Source organism: Aulonocara sp. 'chitande type north' Nkhata Bay, linkage group LG6 (assembly GCF_057382095.1).
Source record: "Aulonocara sp. 'chitande type north' Nkhata Bay isolate Kocher_YH1m ecotype deep benthic linkage group LG6, A_spYH_male_GT1.1, whole genome shotgun sequence".
In the NCBI taxonomy this organism is placed as follows: Eukaryota; Metazoa; Chordata; class Actinopteri; order Cichliformes; family Cichlidae; genus Aulonocara; species Aulonocara sp. 'chitande type north' Nkhata Bay.
This window is the reverse complement of record NC_141349.1, coordinates 2,482,300-2,504,208: the sequence shown is the minus strand read 5'-3', so window position 1 is coordinate 2,504,208 and position 21,909 is coordinate 2,482,300. Positions and strand designations below refer to the sequence as shown.

Genomic DNA, 21,909 nt, shown 5'->3' with positions numbered 1-21,909 from the left:
TGAAAATAGAAATGGATGCTTTAGAGAGCTCCTAATTCGATAAATTCTGCACTCGGCTTTGCAGTCTCCAGTATCATTGCAGCCAGATGCTGCACATTTTACGTTTTCCCTGATATCTTCACTTTTTCCTGACAAGCTTGCATTTAAATCCAGCTCCCCATCTCTCTGTATAACCGGCCTGTACCACTACCCTTGCTGTCTGGAGATGTCTGCCCACTTCCGTCTTTCACATAATGGTATCTATGTCTGTCTTTGCATGTGATTGGCTGTATGGTGTGGCCATCAAAATAAAGTCCCAGCCCTGCCTGCGTGGATTCTCAGCAGGTCTGACGATTCAGCTCCAACGTACCGACGGGCCATTAATAACTGACACATGATATTATCTCGCGGGCCGGATATAATTGTATCGGGGGGCATGACTGACACCCCTGCCTTAAACTTACTCTTGCTCATTTTTTTTCCTCTGAATAACTGTCCTACAAATATTTGTGTGAATATACAGTGTGTTGTAATATCTAGCAACCTCCCAAACCCTTCAGTGATTTCTTGAATAAATTCTCTAATCTGCTCTCATCTGTTGTTGTGAAATTTGACAATATTATTTATAAGGTGACTTTAATTTACATATTTATTTTCCCTCTAACCGTACTGCTACAGAATGTTTAAACATTGCTAGGTTATTTAAATTCCTCTTGCTATATCTGTAAACTCCCTGCATGTTGTTACATCCACCAGATCCATGGCTCCTAACCAGGAGAGAGAGACCTCTAGCAAATGCTTAGTGTTCTCTCTTAGTTTCGCTCATACCTGGTAGCTAGCTTTGTCGTGTGGGTCAACTCAGTGAAGTCAAGAGATGCAGTGAGGTGTCGAATTTAACTTTTATTCAAACTGTGAAGCACTTTGTAACTCTGTGCTATGCAAATAAATGTTATTGTTATTATTATTTATTCTTTTTTTTTCAGGACAGCTTGTCATTAGCTTGGAACAGACTGGGTAGCATTATATTAGATGTGTTGGTCTTCTGATTTATGACACTATCACCATATGTGGACTTTGTCAAACCTCACTGCCACCATGGAAATACACAATAGACCTGTTTGAATGACAAAGTTTTGAGGCTAGTTTAGTGCCATGGGTGTTGTGTTACTCAAGCTTTTCCAGAACAGTCTTGATGCCTGCCCAATCATCCAGGTAAGGACATCCCAAAAAGTTGATTCTGTTCTGTCCTTAAAGCGCTGCACCCAGATGAACAGACTTAGCTTTTTGGGCTCATACAGTCATGAGCTCCTGCTCAAAATCAACAGAAGCAAATCCACAAACTTTTCACACATGGAAGAGCTACAAATTACACTGAGGAACTGTGGACTGCTTCAGGGGCATCTACCATCAGCAACCCCCCCTGCTAGATCTTGCCCACAGTGGAAACGTCTCAGGTGGTGTGGGAGGAAGAGGGGTAAGCACAGAGCCGTCTGGAGTAGGCTAGCAGCTAAACCACACAAACCTGTTATTCCCACCATTGTACTGTCCAACGTGCGCTCCCTGGACAACAAGCTGGATCTTGTATGCTTACTTCAGTCCACTCTGAAGTGAGCGCTGTGTCTTCATCTTTGTAGAAACTTGGCTTAACAATAACATTCCCGACAGTGCCATTCAACTTGACTGGCTAACATGCTTTTGGCAGAGGTCAGCGACAGAGGTCTTGTCTAAGGGGGTAAGACTCGTGGAGAGGGACTCTGTGTTTACATCAAGGATGTCTGGTGTCGTAACGCTGTTGTGGCTTGCAAATGTAACACCTGCTTAGTATCTCACTAAGCGCATCTCACATCACTGTATGCATCAGGAATGGCATCAGCACTCATAGCCAAGGACTCAACTAGAATGACATAAGGTGAGTTTTCACTTTTCCCATTGAGAAGATGCTTATTACATACAGCTGCTATGGTGTCAGGGCATACATTGTTAGAGCTTGGAAGGGATCTGAGAAGACGTGAGGTGAGTTGTTGAATCCTGTTTTCCTCTTCCAATGCCACACTATCTGCAGCCAGAGTTTGATGAGGCCCATGGATGTGTGCTGAGCCCCCTTCTCTTCACTCTGCTGACCCACAACTGCACACCATCACACAGCTCCAACCTTTTCATCGAGTTTGCAGACGAAACAACTGTGGTAGGTCACAGCAGCAACAACAACCTGTCCCTGAATGTGAAGAAGGAGGAGAACATCATAGACTTCAGGAGAACTCACACCCTGCACACCCCACTAACTATCAGCAGTGCTGGTGTGGAGAGGGTAAACAGCACCAAGTTCCTGGGTGAGCACATCTCAGAAGATCTCTCCTGGTTAAAAAACACAGCATCACTGGTCAGAAACGCCCAACAGCGACTCTACTTCCTCTGCTGACTGAGAAGAGCAAGAGCCTCAACACCCATTATGAGCACCTTCTACTGCACCCGCCTCATCCAGAAAGCTCTCAGCATTACAGGTGACTCCACTCATCCCTCCAACAGCTTCTTCGGGAAGGAGACTGAAGAGCCTCTCTAGACCAGCAGACTGAGAGACAGCTTCATCCATCAGCCTGTCAGGATGCTGAATTCATTCCTTGCTCTCACACACAGGAACTCCAGACCTGCATTCAACTCTTCCCTCGTTTTATCTTTATATTGTTTTAGTGTACACTGAGGGCCATGGGAGCTTTGCAACTTCAAATGCCTGTGTATGATCTGTGCATATGGCTTTTGACAATAAAGCTGACTTTGAGCAGACTTTGACTTTATGGTTTCAGTACTGATTTTAGAGACATTAAGCAGATGTTAGAAGAGCTTTGGATACACGTGGGTTACGCTGAAAGTATTTTAGGGAATTCCATTGTAATGAAAAAATCTACGTGTTTTTTCCTTTTTATCTAAATTTTTAAAACTACATCAAAAGAATAAAAGAAAACTTAATAAAAAAAAAACAATCAAACAGCTGCAGATATTTTGTGTAACTAATCATGAAATAAATGCGATTATCATTTTTTCTGTGCAATATACTGTACTATACTTTGCATATTTACAGTGTCTTTATGTGTGTGAGTTTGTGTCAACACAGACGTTTTGCATGACTCACAGAATGTGCCTTTTGGTATATCTTCATCTGTAAGCACACCAGTTAAGCCTGCTGCTTTTGCGTGTCAGAGATTTGTGCAGGTTACAAATAAGGACACAATTAAAGAGAATGCAGGTTGTGATTTTGTAATGAAGTCAAGATCACATTCTGGTACCTGGCGATGGCAGGTTACACTGTCATGTTTAACTTTAACAGTAACTGCAGGACAACACCATTGGAACATATTACCACTTTTTTGTCCCTATGTGTGATTGTAGGTGGACCAACAACCCTTCACTCTTTGTCTAGCGCTCTCTCACTCATTTTTTCTTCTTTGTTTTTTATTCATCTGTCTTTCTCTCTCTTTCTGTTTATCTTTCTGTCTACGCAGCTGTACAGCAGTATGCCTGTATGTTTGCCAGCAGCATAAGAAGAAGCATTATGGAAGTGAAAGAGCGACGTCCATACTGCTCCCTAACAAAGAGCCGGAAGGACAAAGAGGGGCCATACAGTGGTGAGACAGCTCATTTAGAACATTCATAGAGTCTTTTATGTTTCTTTTATTATGTATGTGTTTGTCCATCCATTCATTTCATGAGTCAGCCAAGAGCTGACTGATATATATATATACCCACATAGCAGACGGGTCTGGCCCGGATCTGGTATCAAGCCAGCACTGCTGGCTGACTTCTGGTGTGGTAAGTGGTATATCATCCAGATATGGGCCAGGCCTGGCATAGATGGCACTGTTTATGTGATGGCATGCCACATCTGGTCTGATTGTGGTTTGCTGTGTGTGGCCCAGGCTCATAGAAAACAGGTCTGGCCCGGATCCAGCATCAAGCTGGCACTTTTTCTGACTGACTGATGTCATGGCAGGGTGTATGTCAACCAGATCTGGGCCAGGTCCGGCAATGATGGCACTATTTATGTTCCTATTTTCCTACTTTAGTTAGAAGACCCAAATGCCATGTTGCAATACTATACTGCTATGGTAGCCAACGTTTCACATGTGGCTTTGACAGGTTTGTGGGTGTACACATTATTCAAAAACCCTGTGAGCTACAGCCACCAACTGGCTGTAGCTCAGGAGGTAGAGTAGGTCACCTATTGATTGGAAGGTTAGTGGTTCAATCCCTGGCTCCTCCAGTCTGCATGTCAAGAGTGTGAATGTGTATGAATGTAGTTAGGAAGCAGTCAGTTTAGAGAAAGTGTGTGATTGGGTGAATGTGCCATGTTGTATAGAGCAGTTTGAGTAATCTGGGAGAGTAGAAAAGCGCTATATAAGAATCAGTCCATTCACTGTCTGAACAGAGTTTTGTCATGTTACTTTTGCACTGTTATGTTCCGACACATGTTGTTATTACATGGCTTGATTAAGGTACACATTAGGCTGACATCTGGGACCAGAGCTGAAACTGTTCTGGGCCAGCACAGGGCCAGAACAGTGTGTCTGCAAGTGACCCATGGCTGCACACAACTTACACTGGGCCCACATACAGCAAAGATTGACAGCCCTTTGGTGGCCCAGATCAGGTTTACCAGAGGTAGCACATGGGCCAGCACAGGACCTCCAGTGTGTCTGCAACTGCCCTTGTGCTGGTCCATGTGTGGGCCACATCTGGCAAACCTGATCTGGCCCACAAAATGCCTTTGATGGCGGTATGTGGGCCATGTGTAAGCACATTGTGTGGGCTAGATCTGGGCCATACCAATTTTGCTATCTGGGTATATATATAAAAGACGAGGAATCCCCTGACCATGCATGAAGGGTTTCACCCCAAGTCCAGCACCCTGAGACTGCACGCTAAGTGGAAGAAAGGAAGCCGGGGACTACTGAGTGTTACTACCACAGTCCAGGATGAGACAACGAACACGAGTACACCAGAAAGATGGCCGCCACCAGTGTGCTCAGTGAATACCTCAGGAAGCAGAAACCTAAGAAATGGGAGCAAGAGGAGGAACAATCATGGAAAGACAGGTCCCTGCACGTTATGTACCACCAGCAGATAGAAGAAGTGACTGACATCCAGAAATCCTACCAGTGGCTGGACAAAGCTGGACTGAAAGACATCTTAGAGGCACTAATCATGGCAGCACAGTAACAAGCTCTGAGCACAAGATCCATAGAGGCTGGGGTCTACACACTTGGTAAGACCCCAGGTGCAGGCTGTGTAAAGATGCCCCTGATACAATCCAGCGCATAACAGCAGGGTGCAAGTTGCTAGCCCTAGCAGGCATGGCATACATGGAACGCCATAACCAAGTGGCCGGCATAGTATACAGAAACATCTGTGCCGAGTATGGCCTGGAAATCCCGAGGTCAAAATGGGAGACACAATACAGAATGAGAGCAACATCAGGAAAAAGGAACACAAGAAGCAGGAGAAATACCAAGGGCTAACAGAAGAGCTCAAGACGATGAGGAGTGTGAAGGTAACAGTGGTCCCAATGGTAATCGGAGCACTCAGCAGTGATCAGTGAGATGCTTGGCTATAAGTTGAACAGCTACAAGGAGCAGTACTCTCCATGGAGAAGAAGACTAGAGGCCAAGATCAAGGTAGCACGGAAGGAAGTAGGCCTAAGTATGGTATAACAGGGAGATAGGCAGGAAAATAAACCAGCTGTTCTCTCAGAACCAGCCAAGAGGTACTCTTAGTGGCAGGAGAACAATGTGAGAACACCACCACCAAGGCTGAAGATGGAGCAATACTGGAAGAACATAAGGGAGAAATACACAACCAAAATGTCAATGCTCAGTAGCTAGTGGATCTAAGAGAAGACCACAGCAACCTCCCTGAACAGGATCCAGTAACCATCACTGTAGCAGACATTCAAAAAAGGGTCTCCAGTATGAAGAGCTGGTCAGCACCAGGCCCCGACATGGTTTATGCCTTCTGGCTGAAGAGCTGACTGCACTTCATGAGTGTCTGGCAGCATAAATAAACCACTGAAGGACGGACAGTCCTGATTCCCAAGGTTCCCCAGAAGGGACCAGTCCCATCCAACTACCAGCCAATAACCTGCCTCGCTACCACATGGCTGCTGGCATCATAGCAGCTAAGATGAGCAGGCACATGGCTCAATACATGAGCGGGGCACAGAAAGGGATTGGCAAGAATACCAGAGGAGCAAAACACCAGCTACTGGTAGACAGAGCAGTTGCCCAAGACTGCAAGACTAGGCTGACCAACATGTGCACTGCCTGGATTGATTACAAGAAGGCCTATGACTCGATGCCCCACAGCTGGAGACTGGAATGTCTACAATTGTATAAAATCAACAGGAGCCTAAGAGCCTTCATCATGAACTCAATGGGGATGTTGAAAACAACACTAAAGGCCAACTTAAAGCAAACAGCACAAGTCACCATCAATTGCGGGATCTACCAAGGAGATGCTCTGTCCCCAGTACTGTTCTGCATAGGCCTGAACCTCCTCAATGGGATGTCTTGATGCATGCTCAGTCATCCAGGTAAGTGAATCCCAAAAGTTGATTCTGTTTATCTGGATGTAGCGTTTTCAGTGGGAGAAATGTTTGGTCACTCATCCAAGTGACTCAGTAATGATCAAGGAACTGACCTCACAGTCCATTGTTTAGTGGGCTAGTTTGTGCAAAAGCACTGTTTATAAGGTTGGGGAAACCTGCAGTCAGCTGAGACTGAAAAGTCACTTGGATGAGTGATGAAACATTTCTCCCACTGAAAACACTACATCCAGATGAACAGAAAAAAACTTTTTGTGGTTCTAAGTGAGATCATTGACAAGACTGGCTATGGATACCCACTACAGGATGGAGCAATTGTCAGCCAACTGCTCTACATGGATGACATCAAGCTATATACCAAGAGTGAACGAGACATCGATTCACTGATCCACACCACCGGGGTATACAGCAATAACATCGGGATGTCATTCGGACTAGAGAAGTGCAGTCAGACGATAACAAAGAGAAGGAAGATAGTCAGAACTGCCAGAAGGCAATATTGCAGACACAGAGGACAGCTAAAGTACCTGCGAATCCCACAGGCAAATGAAGAGGCCGCTAGGAAAGCTGCAACCACCAAGTACCTGCAGAGGGTCAGGCAAGTCCTTAGGAGTCAGCTGTCCAAGATAAAGACAATGTTGGATAACACCTCCCACCCACTCCATGACATGTTGGTCAGTCACAGGAGCTCGTTCAGTGAGAGACTGAGATTACCGAAAAGCACCACTGAACGACACAGGAAATCATTCCTGCCTGTGGCCATCTCCCTGTACAACGCATCCACTTAACACACTGTTTGCTGCTACAACTACACATGTTTCTTTTCCAAATATTTATTTATAAGTGACTTATGTATGTATGTATGTATGTATATATATGTATATATTGTACTATTCTTAGTTAGCGTATTGTCTGTCTTGTCTTAATGTTGGTTTAAAATGGAGCACTGTAACAAAAAATAATTTCCCCCAGGGATCAATAAAGTATTCTGATTCTGATTCTGATTCTGATGAATGGTAAGAATAAGATCCAGGCTATCAACACCTACGCCCTGCCTGTGATCAGGTACCCTGCTGGGGTAATAAGCTGGCCAAAGGCGGCGATGGAAGCCACTGACATCAAGACCAGGAAGCTCCTTACTGTGCATGAGGGTTTCACCCCAAGTTCAGCTGTACGCTAAGCTGAAGGAAGGAGGCCGGGCAGTAGTAGCAATACCGAATGTCAGCAACGAACACAACGGAACACAAGACGCAGGAGAAGTACCAAGGGCTCAGAGAAGATGTGGAGGGTGAAGGCAACAGTGGTCCCAGTGGTAATCGGAGCGCTAGGTACAGTGACTCCCAAGCTAGGCGAGTATCTCCAGCAGATCCCAGGAACAACATCTGAGATCTCTGTTCAGAAGAGCGCAGTCCTACACTGTAAAATCTAATTGGTTCCCAGAACTCAAAAAAACTATGTAAACTCGTCGCCTCAAAAGAACTAAGTAAAGCTTACTTAAGATGACTGTTAGGACAACAGCCATCATTGCAAGTCTGCAGTATTAAGAATAACTTGATATTTCTGACTGTACAGAACTAATTGTTTACCTACTGACAAACATTTCAAGTTCAACTGAATGAAAAAACTATTTGTAGTAACCTGAATATGATTAAAAATAATTAACAACACTTTTTGTAATGACGTTAAAATCAGCCCAACTTTTATTTTCAAACACAACAAAGTATAACAGCCAACATACTGGACACTGTTTGGCTGAACAACAAGCAATTATATTGCCATCACTGTTATAATCTTACAATGAAACAAAGTCTCAGATGTAATTATTCTGAAAATAAGTTTAGGCCTACCACAAGTTTGTTTTGTACTTACATTACTTATATAACCGAAATAAAATATTTGTAGTTCTGTCACAAGTGCAGTCTCTGATTTAAACAACACATTTGTTTTTCATTCCAACACATGAGCTGGAATGTTGTATTATTTTAAGGATGCATGTTTCCAGTCCAGGCATTACTGCCTGAATGACTGTCATGGATCGAGGTGATCCAAATGTAGGTGCAGAAGAAAGTCTTTAACTTCCCTTAAGTACAGTGGCAGTGGATGTGGGTTGGAGATGCAATGAGCTTGAACCTGCAGGCGACCATCTTCACTGACCACACCATCTGTGACGGAGGACTCATCTCTCCTGGTGTCCTGCAAGCAAACAATCATATTTTTTGGAACATGAACTTAATTGCTTTCTTAAAACATTTTTTTCTGCATTTGGTATAAAACAAACTCAAATTTAGACAATCTCAGGCTCCCTCCCCACCGGAGAGGTGACATTCAATGTCCCACTGTCAGTCTGGATAGCCGTGACCGCCACCCAACACACAATAATGTCATGAAAGCATCATTTTAAAAAGGGCTATGCAAACATGGCCAATAACTTTCATTCTAAGATGTGCAAAATGATTTGGGCACAAAACAAATTTTGCTGTTAGAAAACTTGCAGACTTCACTATATACAGTGTAGACCCTCTAAACTAAGTTTGGGGGATGTGATCTTTCAAGAAATGCAGACAAACTGTTGTTGTTTGTTTACTTACACAGCATGTCTTGTAGAATTAAGGTTCAAGGTTCAAGGTTCTTTATTTGTCACATGCATAGTTATACAAGTATAACACACAGTGAAATGTAGCCTGACACGCTCCTCGACATGTGCAAAAATTGGGGGGGGTGTAGAGGAAGAACATTATATATATATATATATATATATATATATAGTATATACACTGGGTGAATGTGCAGTAGTAGCAGCAAGCAGGTGAATTCTGTACATTAATATGAATGGACATCTGACTATTTTACAGGATAGACAATATAAACATATTTAAAATTAAAGGAATTGAAATGTACATTGTGCCTTGGTTTAGAGTGTCTGGAAGAGAGTCCTGTCTCAATCAATTATAGATTATGTGAGAGGGCGGGTGTGTGTGTTTAGAGCACAGATGGCTTGGGGATAGAAGCTCCTCTTGAGTCTCTCTGTCCTTGCCCGGAAGATGCGGAACCTTCTACCAGATTGCAGAAGTTGGAACAGTTTGTTGCCAGGATGGGACGGGTCCTTCAGTATCTGCGCTGCTCTAGTCCGGCATCTCCTGGTGTAGGTGTCCTGAAGCGGGGGGAGAGCAATCCTGCAGCAGCGTTCTGCTGTACGGATCACTCTCTGGAGAGCTTTTTGGTCCTTCACACAGCTGTTCCCGAACCACGATGTCATGTTCTGTGTGAGGATGCTCTCCACAGCCCCTGTATAGAAAATCCTGAGGATCTTTGGAGAGACCCTGAACTTCCTCAGTTGTCGTAGGTGATACAGGCGCTGCCTAGCCTTTTTGGTCTGGACCTGAATGTGGGCAGCCCATGTCAGGTCTGAGGAGATGTGGACACCAAGATACTTGAAGGACTGCACCCTATATATATATATATATATATACACACACATATAGTATATACACTGGGTGAATGTGCAGTAGTAGCAGCAAGCTGGTGAATTCTGTACATTAATATGAATAGACATCTGACTATTTTACAGGATAGACAATATAAACATATTTAAAATTAACTGGAGTCACCAGCAACAGCATAGTGCAGTCATATCTCAAGTCTAATAACAGAAGACAGGAAAAGATCAGTACAGAAACAACTTCCCCAAACCAAAGCACAAATAAAACAATAAGTGAAACAGGCTGATCTAAAGTATGATTAAAGTTCAGCCTGATTAATATAAATGTCACTGACAGTTGCTAATATATTGGAAAACCAAAATACTTACTGATGTCTTTCTGGTCCCGAGCCTCAAAGACAGTAAGAAGCAAGCAGAGGGAGAAAACACAGAAGCTGATTTGATCCTTAATGGCTGTGCAATCATAATAACTTACAACACAGAGGGTCAATGTAGACCCCATACAACCAAATTAGACTAACACATATAGTAATAAAAACAGCATCTACTACTGTGTCTGAATGTGTGGTATTGGCACTGTCAGTTTAGTGTGTTTAAAAAAAGACCCCCGAATTTAAATATAATCATTACATGCTTGTTCAAAGCTAACCTCCAGTATATAAAGTTTCTTATAAGCAATATGACCAGATCTAACATATGGCAGGGTTTATATGTAACATAATGTTTCTTATGATTCAACTGTGTAATTTAACTTAATTCTTTAGAAGGACAACAATACTTTATTCTCAGTTATAAAGCCAACCTAGACTTCAACCATTTAACAGGCCACTAATCTGGATTATAGCTTTCACAACAAAACTTGTTTTTAAGCACGTTTTAACAAAACAAATACTATTGTTAATATTATTATTTAAATTGTAATTAAACAGAAAAGTGGTTAAATATAAAAGCAGTTTGCTTATGTTGTTAAAGAAAGTCTAGATTTGACATTAATAGATGCCACAGATGTTCAAAAGCTGCCACAAAGCATTAAAAAAATAGACGTCTTCAAAAACGTTGGAGCATTTTTGCAAATATGTGATGTCTTGATAAATCGAGCAGATACTTGAACTTTACACAGCTACATTCTCGCCTGAAAATATCTTAAAAGTTTATTTTGTGACCCGGGAAATGTAATATTTAAAGTTTTTTTAGCTGCGCTCCTCCGCCATTGCCGCGTTTGAGTTTTGGACAATTGCATTCTGGGATATTTAGCTGTACCACGTCCCTCGAAGTCCACACAAGTCAGGATACATGCTCGATAAAACGAGAGGAGCAAAAACACATCCCAGAAATTTTTGCGTTCCCAGCTTCATGTGTACTTTGAACTGGAACAGTACTTGTTGTCCAACGTATCACAAGTCCACGAGACCACAAGTACACACAAGTACACATAGACAGGCTCCGACAACCACGGCCTCCGTTTCCCCAGACTACCCTTTCTGGGTCACCAAATAAACTTTTAAGATATTTTCAGGCGAGAATGTAGCTGTGTAATGCTCAAATATCTACTTAATTTATCAAAATATCACATATTTGCAAAAGTGCTTCCATGTTTTCGGAGAGCTCTGTTATCCACCAGCGCGATAGCTGACCGGGAGGTCAAGGCTCAATAGAGTCCACGAGCACAGCTAACTGCTGGCGTATTATTTTCAACCCCCCTGCGGTCTTTTGCTACTCAGGTTAAACATGATATAAATAATTAGTTAGTTAGTTATGGCTATGGATTGAAAATACCCCCCACACCACACCCCACCCCTAACGGCTGCACCTCCCGAAGAATTTTGTCTGGGCTCTTATCTCACTTTTTTATTTCAAACAATCAACAGAAAATTTCACAGACATATTTTATAAGGTTTTTAAGGCTGTGGTGTTAATTTTTAAGTAACATGATCCCAGCGGCAGCAGCAACGCTAGGCTAACACTAACTAGCTAGCAAGATTATAAACCTGGTGCTAAACTAAGAGAAGCCACAAAATCAGTTTGAATAAGAGTAAACATTTACTCACCAAGTCAGTGTATCAGGTAAAGATCCACAGCAATGACAATAATCTCTTGAGCTGACGCTTCTCCAGGTTTGCTCAACATATTCCATAACAAATGCACCATGAACATGCGGACTGATCCGAGAGGGAGGAGGACGGTAGTGTTTTCAAACCACATCGTTTCATCCTTCCGCCCTGAGAAGCAACATTTCCAGCTTACTTAGCTTTTCTAAGTTAAGAAAACTCAAATAAATTGAGTTGATCAGCATTTTTGCATAACAAGTACTGGTAAGTTACTTAAATTGAGTTCTAATAACAAATTGATAAAAAACTGAGTTCTGCCTACTTAATATTTTTAATTAAACACAATATTACATTTTACAGTGTAGGAACAGCAAAGATACTACGCAGGACCCTCAGATTCCCAGCCCTCCGGTAGAAGACCCAAACTTGAAGGATAGACTGCCCGCAGGGACGAGAGGGGAATTTATATATTGCATGCTTCCTGTGACTGTGAAGGCTTAGGTTCTTAGGTTTTCTTTAATGCCATCTATAATTCCATTCTCAATTATAATTTAATTATATTAAAACAACAATCAGTAAATGAATTAAACACTAAACATAAAAACAGCTGAGATTCTTTTTAAATCATGACTGGGTAACAGGATCAGGAAAGCATTGCAGCAAGATTGTGAGGCCTCCTCAGTAGATTATCATAGAGATTGTTTGTCAAATGATTTCTGTGCATACACAGGTTGCGTTGATGTCCATGTGCTGTAGAGCTAGACAATCGTCTGCAACCCTTACAATGTAATCTACATATACCACCATTCTTATTCATTATTATTAAGATATTGGTCCTCACAGTATATAAATATTTTATTACTACATTGTACTACCACAAGAGTATTCAAAAGCCAAATAGCAAACTCCTGTCAGTTTCCTGTTTTTTAGATGAGCTGTTACATTTTGTTACAACTAAATTTTGGCCTGGCTCTGTCTTTGGTTTGTGTATATCACCTCATTTTTTACTCCTGAGAAGTCAAAGGTATGTCAGGAGTGGCTTCGTGTGGTGATGATTTTGTCTTCCTTGAGTTTATCTTATCCATCTGCATGTTTCTTAAACATACCGCAATGTTTGATTTTGGATATTAAACATTCAAAATTATTATTTGATTTGACCGTACACTTTTCTGTCCCTCGTATGTGTGAATAATTTTGTTTATATTATAATATGATTGGATTTATTCAATAAAAAGAGAAGCTATTTTAATGTAGTTGTTATCAAGGACATTTTATTCTTTTTTTTAATTTAATTTTATAAGTTGATGCTTTCTAAGCGTTTTGAGACCAAAACTTCTTTCTGTTAGTTATTAATGGAACAGACACAACATAAAAATCACGTAGTCTGCAGTGACTTACCCTCCTCAGTAAATCCAGTAAATGCAACCTGGTTTCATTATTTGTTTTGTGTCTTTTTTCGATTAAAGAAGAAGCTAAATTACGGTGAAATGATTGGTGGAGAGCTTACTACTACTGTCAGTAATCCTGAAATTTTCTTTGAAGCTATTATGTTATAATAGTTTAACATAAACGTGTAACATAAAATAATATCAACAGTTCAGTTCAGTTTATGCCAAGAATCACTTAATAACTTAGGTTTAATTCTTAGGTTGCTTATTGTTTAAAGGTTTGCCTTGGTGTTTATTCCCTCAGTTTTTTCACAGCATTCCTGTCTCTGGGAATTCCCCTATACTTAGCTCAGTTCTGCCGGTGTTTATCTGCTAGTTTTTGCATCTCACTTCTTGTTTTATTTTGTTATCACTTGTGTATTGTGCTTAACCTATTTACCTATCTGGTTACCCTCTTTTAGTCAAGGTTGGTTTAGTTCTTTAGTTCTGTGTCATTTCTCATTAGCCCTTGCAGTGTGTATTTAAAGCCTAGGGACATGTAGGTAGAAAACAGCAGAAGTTCTCTGTGTAGGACATGAGGAGACGGAAGTAATTAGTAAAGCAAGTAAACTACAGCTTCACAGCTCATCTTCAAGCCATTGAGCATTCGTTTTCAGCACCTTAGTTGGCACTGTTTGTAACTTGTGCTGATAAAAATGAAAGTGTCTCATTGATGGTTATTGATTATATTATTGTATCCTTCCTCAATGAAATTATTTGTTGGAAGTCAAAATATTTGCTGTTGTAAATTAACCTCCTGGACCTGGTGTCCACATATGTGGACATCACATTTTGGGTTATTTAGACCAAATACTCAATTTAGCACTACAAAGGCCCGATATCCACTCACGAGGACATTATACTGCTACTGTTCTATTGAAATTTTAAATAAATATCCTCATATGTGGCTCTCATTTTTCTTAGAAACAAAAATTAGGTAAAAAAAAAACAAACCATCTGGTAATTCTTTATTTTTACATTCATCGGGTCCCAATCAGCCCAAATACCAAAGAGAACTTAAAAATGCATGTCGTGGAAGAGTTCAGGTCTTAGGAGGTTAAACTACCAACATTTTAAGCAAGTAAAACTGAAAAGTGTGTTGGGCCTGGCAGACATTTGCACCCTTCTCGTTCAGAGTTGATTTTGATGCTCTACTTTAACTGTACATAGTGATGGATTATGGCTTGAGCTGCATCTACATAAAGACTTTTTAATCTGTCTATTTTATGTTTATCAGGGGACAGTGAAGGCTGTGCTATTGGTTCCCAGGGACTCCGGGTCCCCACCCAGAAGTCCTATTCCTCCAGTGAAACACTGAAGGCTTTTGACCAGCACCAAGACCAGACCAGGTTAGAAAATAGATGACACGCATATTATCTTCTGTTTTGTTGAGCAATATCAGAACTGTGTCAAAAATGTCAAAAACACAAACTGCCGTGATTAGAATTTCTTTTCTGTATGTGAGTATCTCTATTTTTTCCTCTGTGTAATTCACCTTTGTAAACAGCTGGCTGAAAATCTACCGTATTAATTATACTCTATTGAATAAACCTACATATATGGGAATTTATAAGCAAAGTTTATCTCTACTTAAAAAGACTTAGGTTGACGTAGACCTTCCTCAGTCTTGGCCAGCTGCCGCTTTTCCCAACCTTATAAGCAGAACATTTGCATTATGACCGAAACTAGCACCACTGACAAGAACGGGCCATGAGGTCAGCCTTGACCATCGATGAATGGTCACAGAGGGAGTCAGGGCCTTTTTTGATATGATGCTCTTCTTCTTCCCTAGCCATTGTGTCTGTGGTGATGGTGTTCGCTCTGTGTTGGGTCATTTTGATGATATTTGTGTCCAGTGGACGATGAGACTATATTATTAAAAAAATTCCCCTCTCACCCCTCCCGTCTGTCCTTCAAGCTCAGGTCCTCTACCAGAGGCCTGGGAGCTTGAGGGCCCTCGCAGTATCTTAGCTGTTCGTGGGACTGTGCTCTCCTGAGATCTCGGATGTTGTTTACGGTGCACATCGACTTTAAATGTCCCCCATTACTCAAGGAAATCTCAGTCTAAGAAGGCTAGCCTGTCATTTTTCATATTCTTCTAGTGAAATTAATGTATTTGTCCACCAAGTTAACGTGACCAGTAAATTGTGGTTGTAGTTGTGAAACGTGTCTCACTGTCCACATGAACAGAATCAACTTTCTGGGATTTTCTTACCGCGATGACTCAGCATGCATAAAGACATTCAAATACAATGTTCTTAGTATAGACATTTATTTAATCATCTTACAGTAATCATTACTTAATGCTGTTTTGTATAATTCCAGTAAATATATGTAGGTTAATTTACTAGTAGGGGTGGGCGATATAAACGATATACGATAGAAACGATATAAATTTGGCCAACGATAGAGATTTTGATTATACCGCTCTATCGCGATAGCGCATGTTGATAATGTCATCAAGCTGCGCCTGTTTTGGTTGAAAGCATCGCAGCGGCTAAAACCATTATCATCTGCAAATTATGGCGGGCAACAGTCACAGCAAAGAGATGAAGCACTTTTGAAATATGGGGAAAGCCAAAAACTGCGCTTCCTCCACTTCCGTAACATCGATTCATTAATGTTGAATTCTCTCGCAGCTGCTCTGTTCCCATGTTGTTGCAGTATATTAATAACTAACCTCGTATTGTGGATGAATAATCTCAGTTGTTCTCCTGACTGAAGGTTGGCCCGTTTACAGCATCCTGCTATGCGATTGCATTTGTCCCTGACCACCAGAATCCCTCACGTTAACTTTTATCGAGTGGAAGAAAAGTTGGCTTCATCCTCCAGCTTCACTGTGCTAATGTTATGCTAACATAGCTGTGTCGCTAGCAATCACGTAGCACAACATTATATACCAGCTAGCCCAACTTCAGTAACCCTACAAACGCCACTGCTGTTTAGTCTTCTGTCTTCATTTATGTTGGAAGTGATAGCAGAGCTGTACGTTTGAATTAGTTTCAAAAATCTCTCAGTCAGAACATGCTATATCATGTTTAGGTGGAAACTAGCGAGCTAACTTCCTGTTAACTTGTAACTCCGTTAAATTTAAATTCTGTTTTCATGGATGCCTGGATGTTAAACTTAATTGTTACACCTGGTAAAGCAGCAACGCTGATGATTTTATTAAAGATGAAAGACTTTAGACTGTTTTTAACTTTGACTTTGGGACCTGAAGCTGACGGAGTTTTGGACCCAGATTACTCCGTGAAGCTCCTCACTACGGCAGCCGTAATGCTCTGACAATCCATCAAGCAGTGCGGCTTACCAAAGTTGTACTAAAACATTTTTAACAGATTTCTGCAGCCAAAATTGGTTCGAGGTCAGTAAGCACAACCAGAATTCATACATGAGGCACACTCTCGATTTTTGAGAAAATCAAAGGATTTCAAGTCCTTATAGTGTGGAAAATACATTATACAGAAGAAAAGAATATATCGAGATATATATCGTTACCGCACGTGCTTCAAATTATATCACGATATGGATTTTAGGCCATATCGCCCAGCCCTATTTACTAGTATCAGTTTTTTCATCATAAGAATTTGCACTTTGTCTGTTTTTCACTTTGATACATTTAGTTACATAACATTCATAAAAAAGCAGAGTGTAGTTTGTTTCCTGTATTTTTGATGATGGTATAATGATGATGTGGTAGTTGTATAGTTCCGAACATGGATCATCAAAAGTCTACAGCGTGTGTGCAGCACCTTCCTTTATCCTTTTTGCCCTTGGCTTTTGACAGGTTACTGTACGGAACAACCAAGGGACACAAGGACATGGTTCACCATGAAAAGGATGATTTTAACAGACAAGGTGAGAGTCTACAAAAGTGCACAGACAGCAATGCTATCCCCATCTATTTGTATGTGTGCACTAAGACCAACAAAACTACTGTAAAAAAGATATTTCCATCAGTTACTTTAGAAATATGAATTGTCTTTCTTTAAAAATATGATTACAATGTAGAGACATTAAAGTACATATAAATGAAATTTAAACAACCTAGAATTGTATGCATAAAATCTGCATAACCTAACATTAAAAGTATATATGACAGGAGTCCAGAAAGAGGATGGAAGCATATGATAATAAGTCTGAAGGCTATAATCGCCCAATGAAAGTGAAAAAGTGAGAAAAGAGAAAAATCACACAGTAAAATGAATAAAAATCAACAAAAGACTAAACCCATTTTTCTCCAAGTCCACTTACAACAGTATACGTTATTGAACATATAATAGAAAATTAGTCAGTTATCCTATCACCTGTATATTTGCAGCTATTTAAAGTGGAGAGGATGAATTCATGTCACATGAATTTGAACAGCACCACGGCTTCTCTCTTGCTGTGCTGTTAATCATAGAATGGTTTTATATCTGCTGATTGAAAATGAAGCACACACTTAGATTTTAAATATGTTTTTAAGGATTATCCTGTTATTTGAAAACGATTTGAGCTCAATTCCAGTTACTCCTCATTTCCAATTAAATGTAATTAAATCATATGAAATACAGATATCAAAGAAACAGCATTTGAAATAGAAAATTGAATTTTATTTATTTACTTTTACTTACTATTTAGCGTCTTCATTCTGTTGTATTGTATCTATTTTTAAATTATAGCAGATTTTTAAACAAGAGTACAGGAGGGAAAAAAACGCAGACTTTACTTAGACTACTTTATTCCCATGTTACAGTCATTATTGAGAAAAAGTAATGTATTACATGTTACTCATTACCTTTCTTAAAAGTAATGCAGTACCTCACTTAATTACTCATCATAGAAAGTAATTTCGACAATACGTACGTTACTTTGTTATTCTGTAAAATGCCCTGAAACACATCAGTTATAAATAAACCTGAGGCTACACTCACACACCAACACAGATCCCTGTCTTACTGAGGAAATACATGCAATCTTTTTTATGTATGAGCACACACCTGACAAACCAAGATGACAACCAGCCCAAACAGACTTCAAGGCAACTGCAGTGATTCTAGCATAGAAACGTTATTGCTCGTCACTGCCTTTGTTACCTGTTAAAGCTCAGGCTCTGACAGGAAAGCTAGGATCATCAGACACTCAGCGTAAACATGATTCTGGGTTTCTCCAAAAGTTGATTCTGGACGTAGCGTTTTGTGGGAGAAACGTTTCGTCACTTTCGCCATGAGTACCATCTGTGAATGGCCATTGATCAGTGGGTATTGATCAGTGGTTGCTGATCAATGGTCATGAGAATTTGCATAATTAAGACTAAGGAACTGAGCTCCCAGCCCATTGTTCCTTCAGTGGGCTGGTTTCAGTCATCATGCAAATGTCCTGTTTATAAGATTGAAGCCTGCAGTCAGCTGAGACTGAAGATGACGAAACGTTTCTCCCACTGAAAATATCCAGATGAACAGAACCAGCTTTTGGAGATGTTCTTACCTGGATGATTGAGCGTGCATCAAGATGATTCTGGGTTATTGGCTGCCCTGAATACATTCTCGTTGTTTTATTTTATATCAGGCTCCTGTCCTTCTTTTTAGACCACTCCACCTCCCGCACACATACTTAGCTTGTTATTTAGAAACCTTCCAAATTTGACTACAGTGAGTTGGGAAAGTGTCGGTACAAACGGTAAATGTTTTTTAATGCTATTCACTGTTTAAAAAGCTGTTGAGCTGTTAAAATCAATAATGTTTACTATTATCATATAATTATTTATTATTATTTTTCACTTACTGCTTTTACTGTAATAACACTAATAATGAGTAAAGGTTGTCATTTAATTAGCAGTAAAATTGATCTTTAACTCTCTAATTTACATCTGAACAAACTGTGTACAAAACTAAAGCACAGCTTCATATTGATTATATTAAACATGTACATGTCACTGTGAACTGCACCACCATACATGAGACTTAAAGCACTTATATTCTCAACGTCTAACTGGATTTGAGGCACCTTTTGTCTGGTTTGTCTTCTGAGTTATTCATTCAGTCTCATAAGAATTGCTTTGTCAAAGATTCCTCACAGACTTGTTTGACTATTTTTCCATAGCTGTCTTCCACCTGCTGTATATACACTGTATTGCCAAAATTAATCACTCGTCTGCCTTCACACATATATGAACTTGAGTGAGATCCCGTTCTTAATCCATAGGGTTTAATGTGATGTCAGCCCACCCTTTGCAGCTATAATAGCTTCAGATCAAGGGTTTCCACAAGGTTTAGGAGTGAGTTTGGGGGAATTTTTGACCATTTGCAACATCTGACAATGATGTTGGCCGAGAGCCCCTGGATCTCAGTCTATATTTCCAGTTTATCCCGAAGGTGTTTGTCAGGTTGAGGTCAGGACTCTGTCCTTGTGCATTGGTGCACAGTGCTGTAGGAAGAGGAAGGGGCCACCCCCAAACTGTTCCCACATAGCTGGGAGCTTGAAATTGTATCTTGTTATGCTGAATATTAAGATTTGCTTTAGTTGAACTAAGGGGCCAAGCCCAGCTCTGAAAAACAACTCCACACCATATCCCCTCACCAACAAATATAACACTGGACAGCGAAGTAACATTCTCCTGGCAGTCGCCAAACTCAGATGCCATCATATTGCCATACAAAGAAACACGATTTGTCACCCCGGAGATCAGATCCCCACTGCTCTCGAGTCTACTGGAAGTCTGCTTTAGATCACTTCATCCAATGCTTTGCGTTGTCCTTGGTGATATGAGGCTTGACTGCAGCTGCTTGGTCATAAACTCAAATTTGATGAAGTTTTCTATTCAATTCAGTTTTATTTATACAGCACCAAATCACAACAAGTCGCCTCAAGGCGCTTTATATTGTAAGGTAGACCCTACAATAACACATACAGAGAAAACCCAACAATCATATGACCCCCTATGAGCAGCACTTTGGCGACAGTGGGAAGGAAAAACTCCCTTTTAACAGGAAGAAACCTCCAACAGAACCAGGCTCAGGGAGGGGCGGGGCCATCTGCTGTGATTGGTTGGGGAGAGAGAAGGAAGACAGGATGAAGACATGCTGTGGAAGAGAGACAGAGATTAATAAAGAGACACTGTTCCTGAATTAATCTGAAGGCCACATCAGGTTTGGAGGTCTGTAGCAACTGACTCTGCAGAAAGTTGGTGACCTCTTCATACCCAGCACCCCGGTCTGCGATTTAACATGGCCTACCACTTTGTGGCTGAGTTACTGTTCTTCTCAATCGTTTGTAGAAGCAGTCTGCATGCCTAGGTGCTTAAATTTATACACCTGTGGCCATGGAAGTGATTGGAACACCTGAATTCAATGATTTGGATGGGTGAGTGTACACTGGCAATATAGTGTATATTTTATGCCATAGTCACACCATCTCTGTGTATTAGATCTATAGTCATTTGCGATGATCTAATGATTTCTAAATGATTTGAACACGGCCATCTGTTTCAGGTCAACACTTCAGTCTTCGTCAGCTGGGGATCTGTGAGCCACCGTCTCGTCGCGGCCTGCCTTTCTGCCCTGAAATGCCTCCACCCCACCGTGGTTTCTCAGTTGGTACAGCTCAGGAGCTAGACACTGATAGTCAGGCAGTCATGTCCCCAGAGCATGCTATGCATCTGTGGGGCCGCGGAGGTCTGGGTAAATCATCCGGGAGGAGTTCCTGCCTGTCGAGCCGCTCCAACTCAGTGCTGACTCTAACTGACACTGAGCACGAGAACAAATCGGACAGCGACAATGGTAGGAGATCAACTGTTCGCTCCATTTTTGATATCATGTCCTGCTTTGTGCTCAAGTAACAGTTCTTATTCATCTCTGTCACACTTAGAAACAACAAGTCACAACAGTTAGCTCGGTCTTTCTGATTCAACTATTGTGTAGCTGATGGGTTAGACATCCTCGTGGGCCAACTTGAAAGTAACGTTATACTGTTAAAATGCTACAAGAAATCCAGTTGCACTTTTACTTTTTAAAATCTCTTTTGGGGCCTTTTGCCTTTTATTGGATGCTGCCGTAATGGAGAGTCGACAGAAAAGCAGGGAGAGATTGCAGGGGAAGGCGTGTAGCAAGGGGCCTCAGGTCAGACTCAAACCTGGGCTGCTGAATGTCATGCAGCACATGTTTGCCTTCTTCAGTCTCAGTAGAGACGAGCACAGATGGTTCTAGCACCAGCTGCTACACTATTTAGACAGAAATGTATATAAACGTATAGAACTTTATTTCACAGTTTGGTCAATGATAGTCATTTATCTGTTCATGTAATGCAATAGTAGACCTCTTTCAGTAATTACAAAAAGCAATCTAAAACTATCAGCTATTGTTAGTAAAGGCTCATAAGTTGTAAATAAAAGCATTGATAACAATTTCCAAACATGTTACTTTACCTAATTCTGATATTTGGGGT

General features: G+C 40.9%; 1 protein-coding gene across 6 annotated transcripts in view; it reads left to right on the top strand.

Annotated features, from left to right (window-relative positions):
* tenm3 (teneurin transmembrane protein 3) overlaps positions 1-21,909 on the top strand; it is a 358,662-nt gene that overhangs the window by 125,006 nt on the left and 211,747 nt on the right. For all 6 annotated transcript variants that reach the window (XM_086294598.1, XM_086294603.1, XM_086294602.1 and 3 more), the window contains 4 exons: positions 3,477-3,599; positions 14,723-14,834; positions 17,273-17,343; positions 20,958-21,245. In XM_086294598.1, coding sequence (XP_086150724.1) covers positions 3,497-3,599; positions 14,723-14,834; positions 17,273-17,343; positions 20,958-21,245 — 574 coding nt within the window. In that variant the 5' untranslated portion in view covers positions 3,477-3,496. The remainder of the gene's footprint in view (positions 1-3,476; positions 3,600-14,722; positions 14,835-17,272; positions 17,344-20,957; positions 21,246-21,909) is intronic.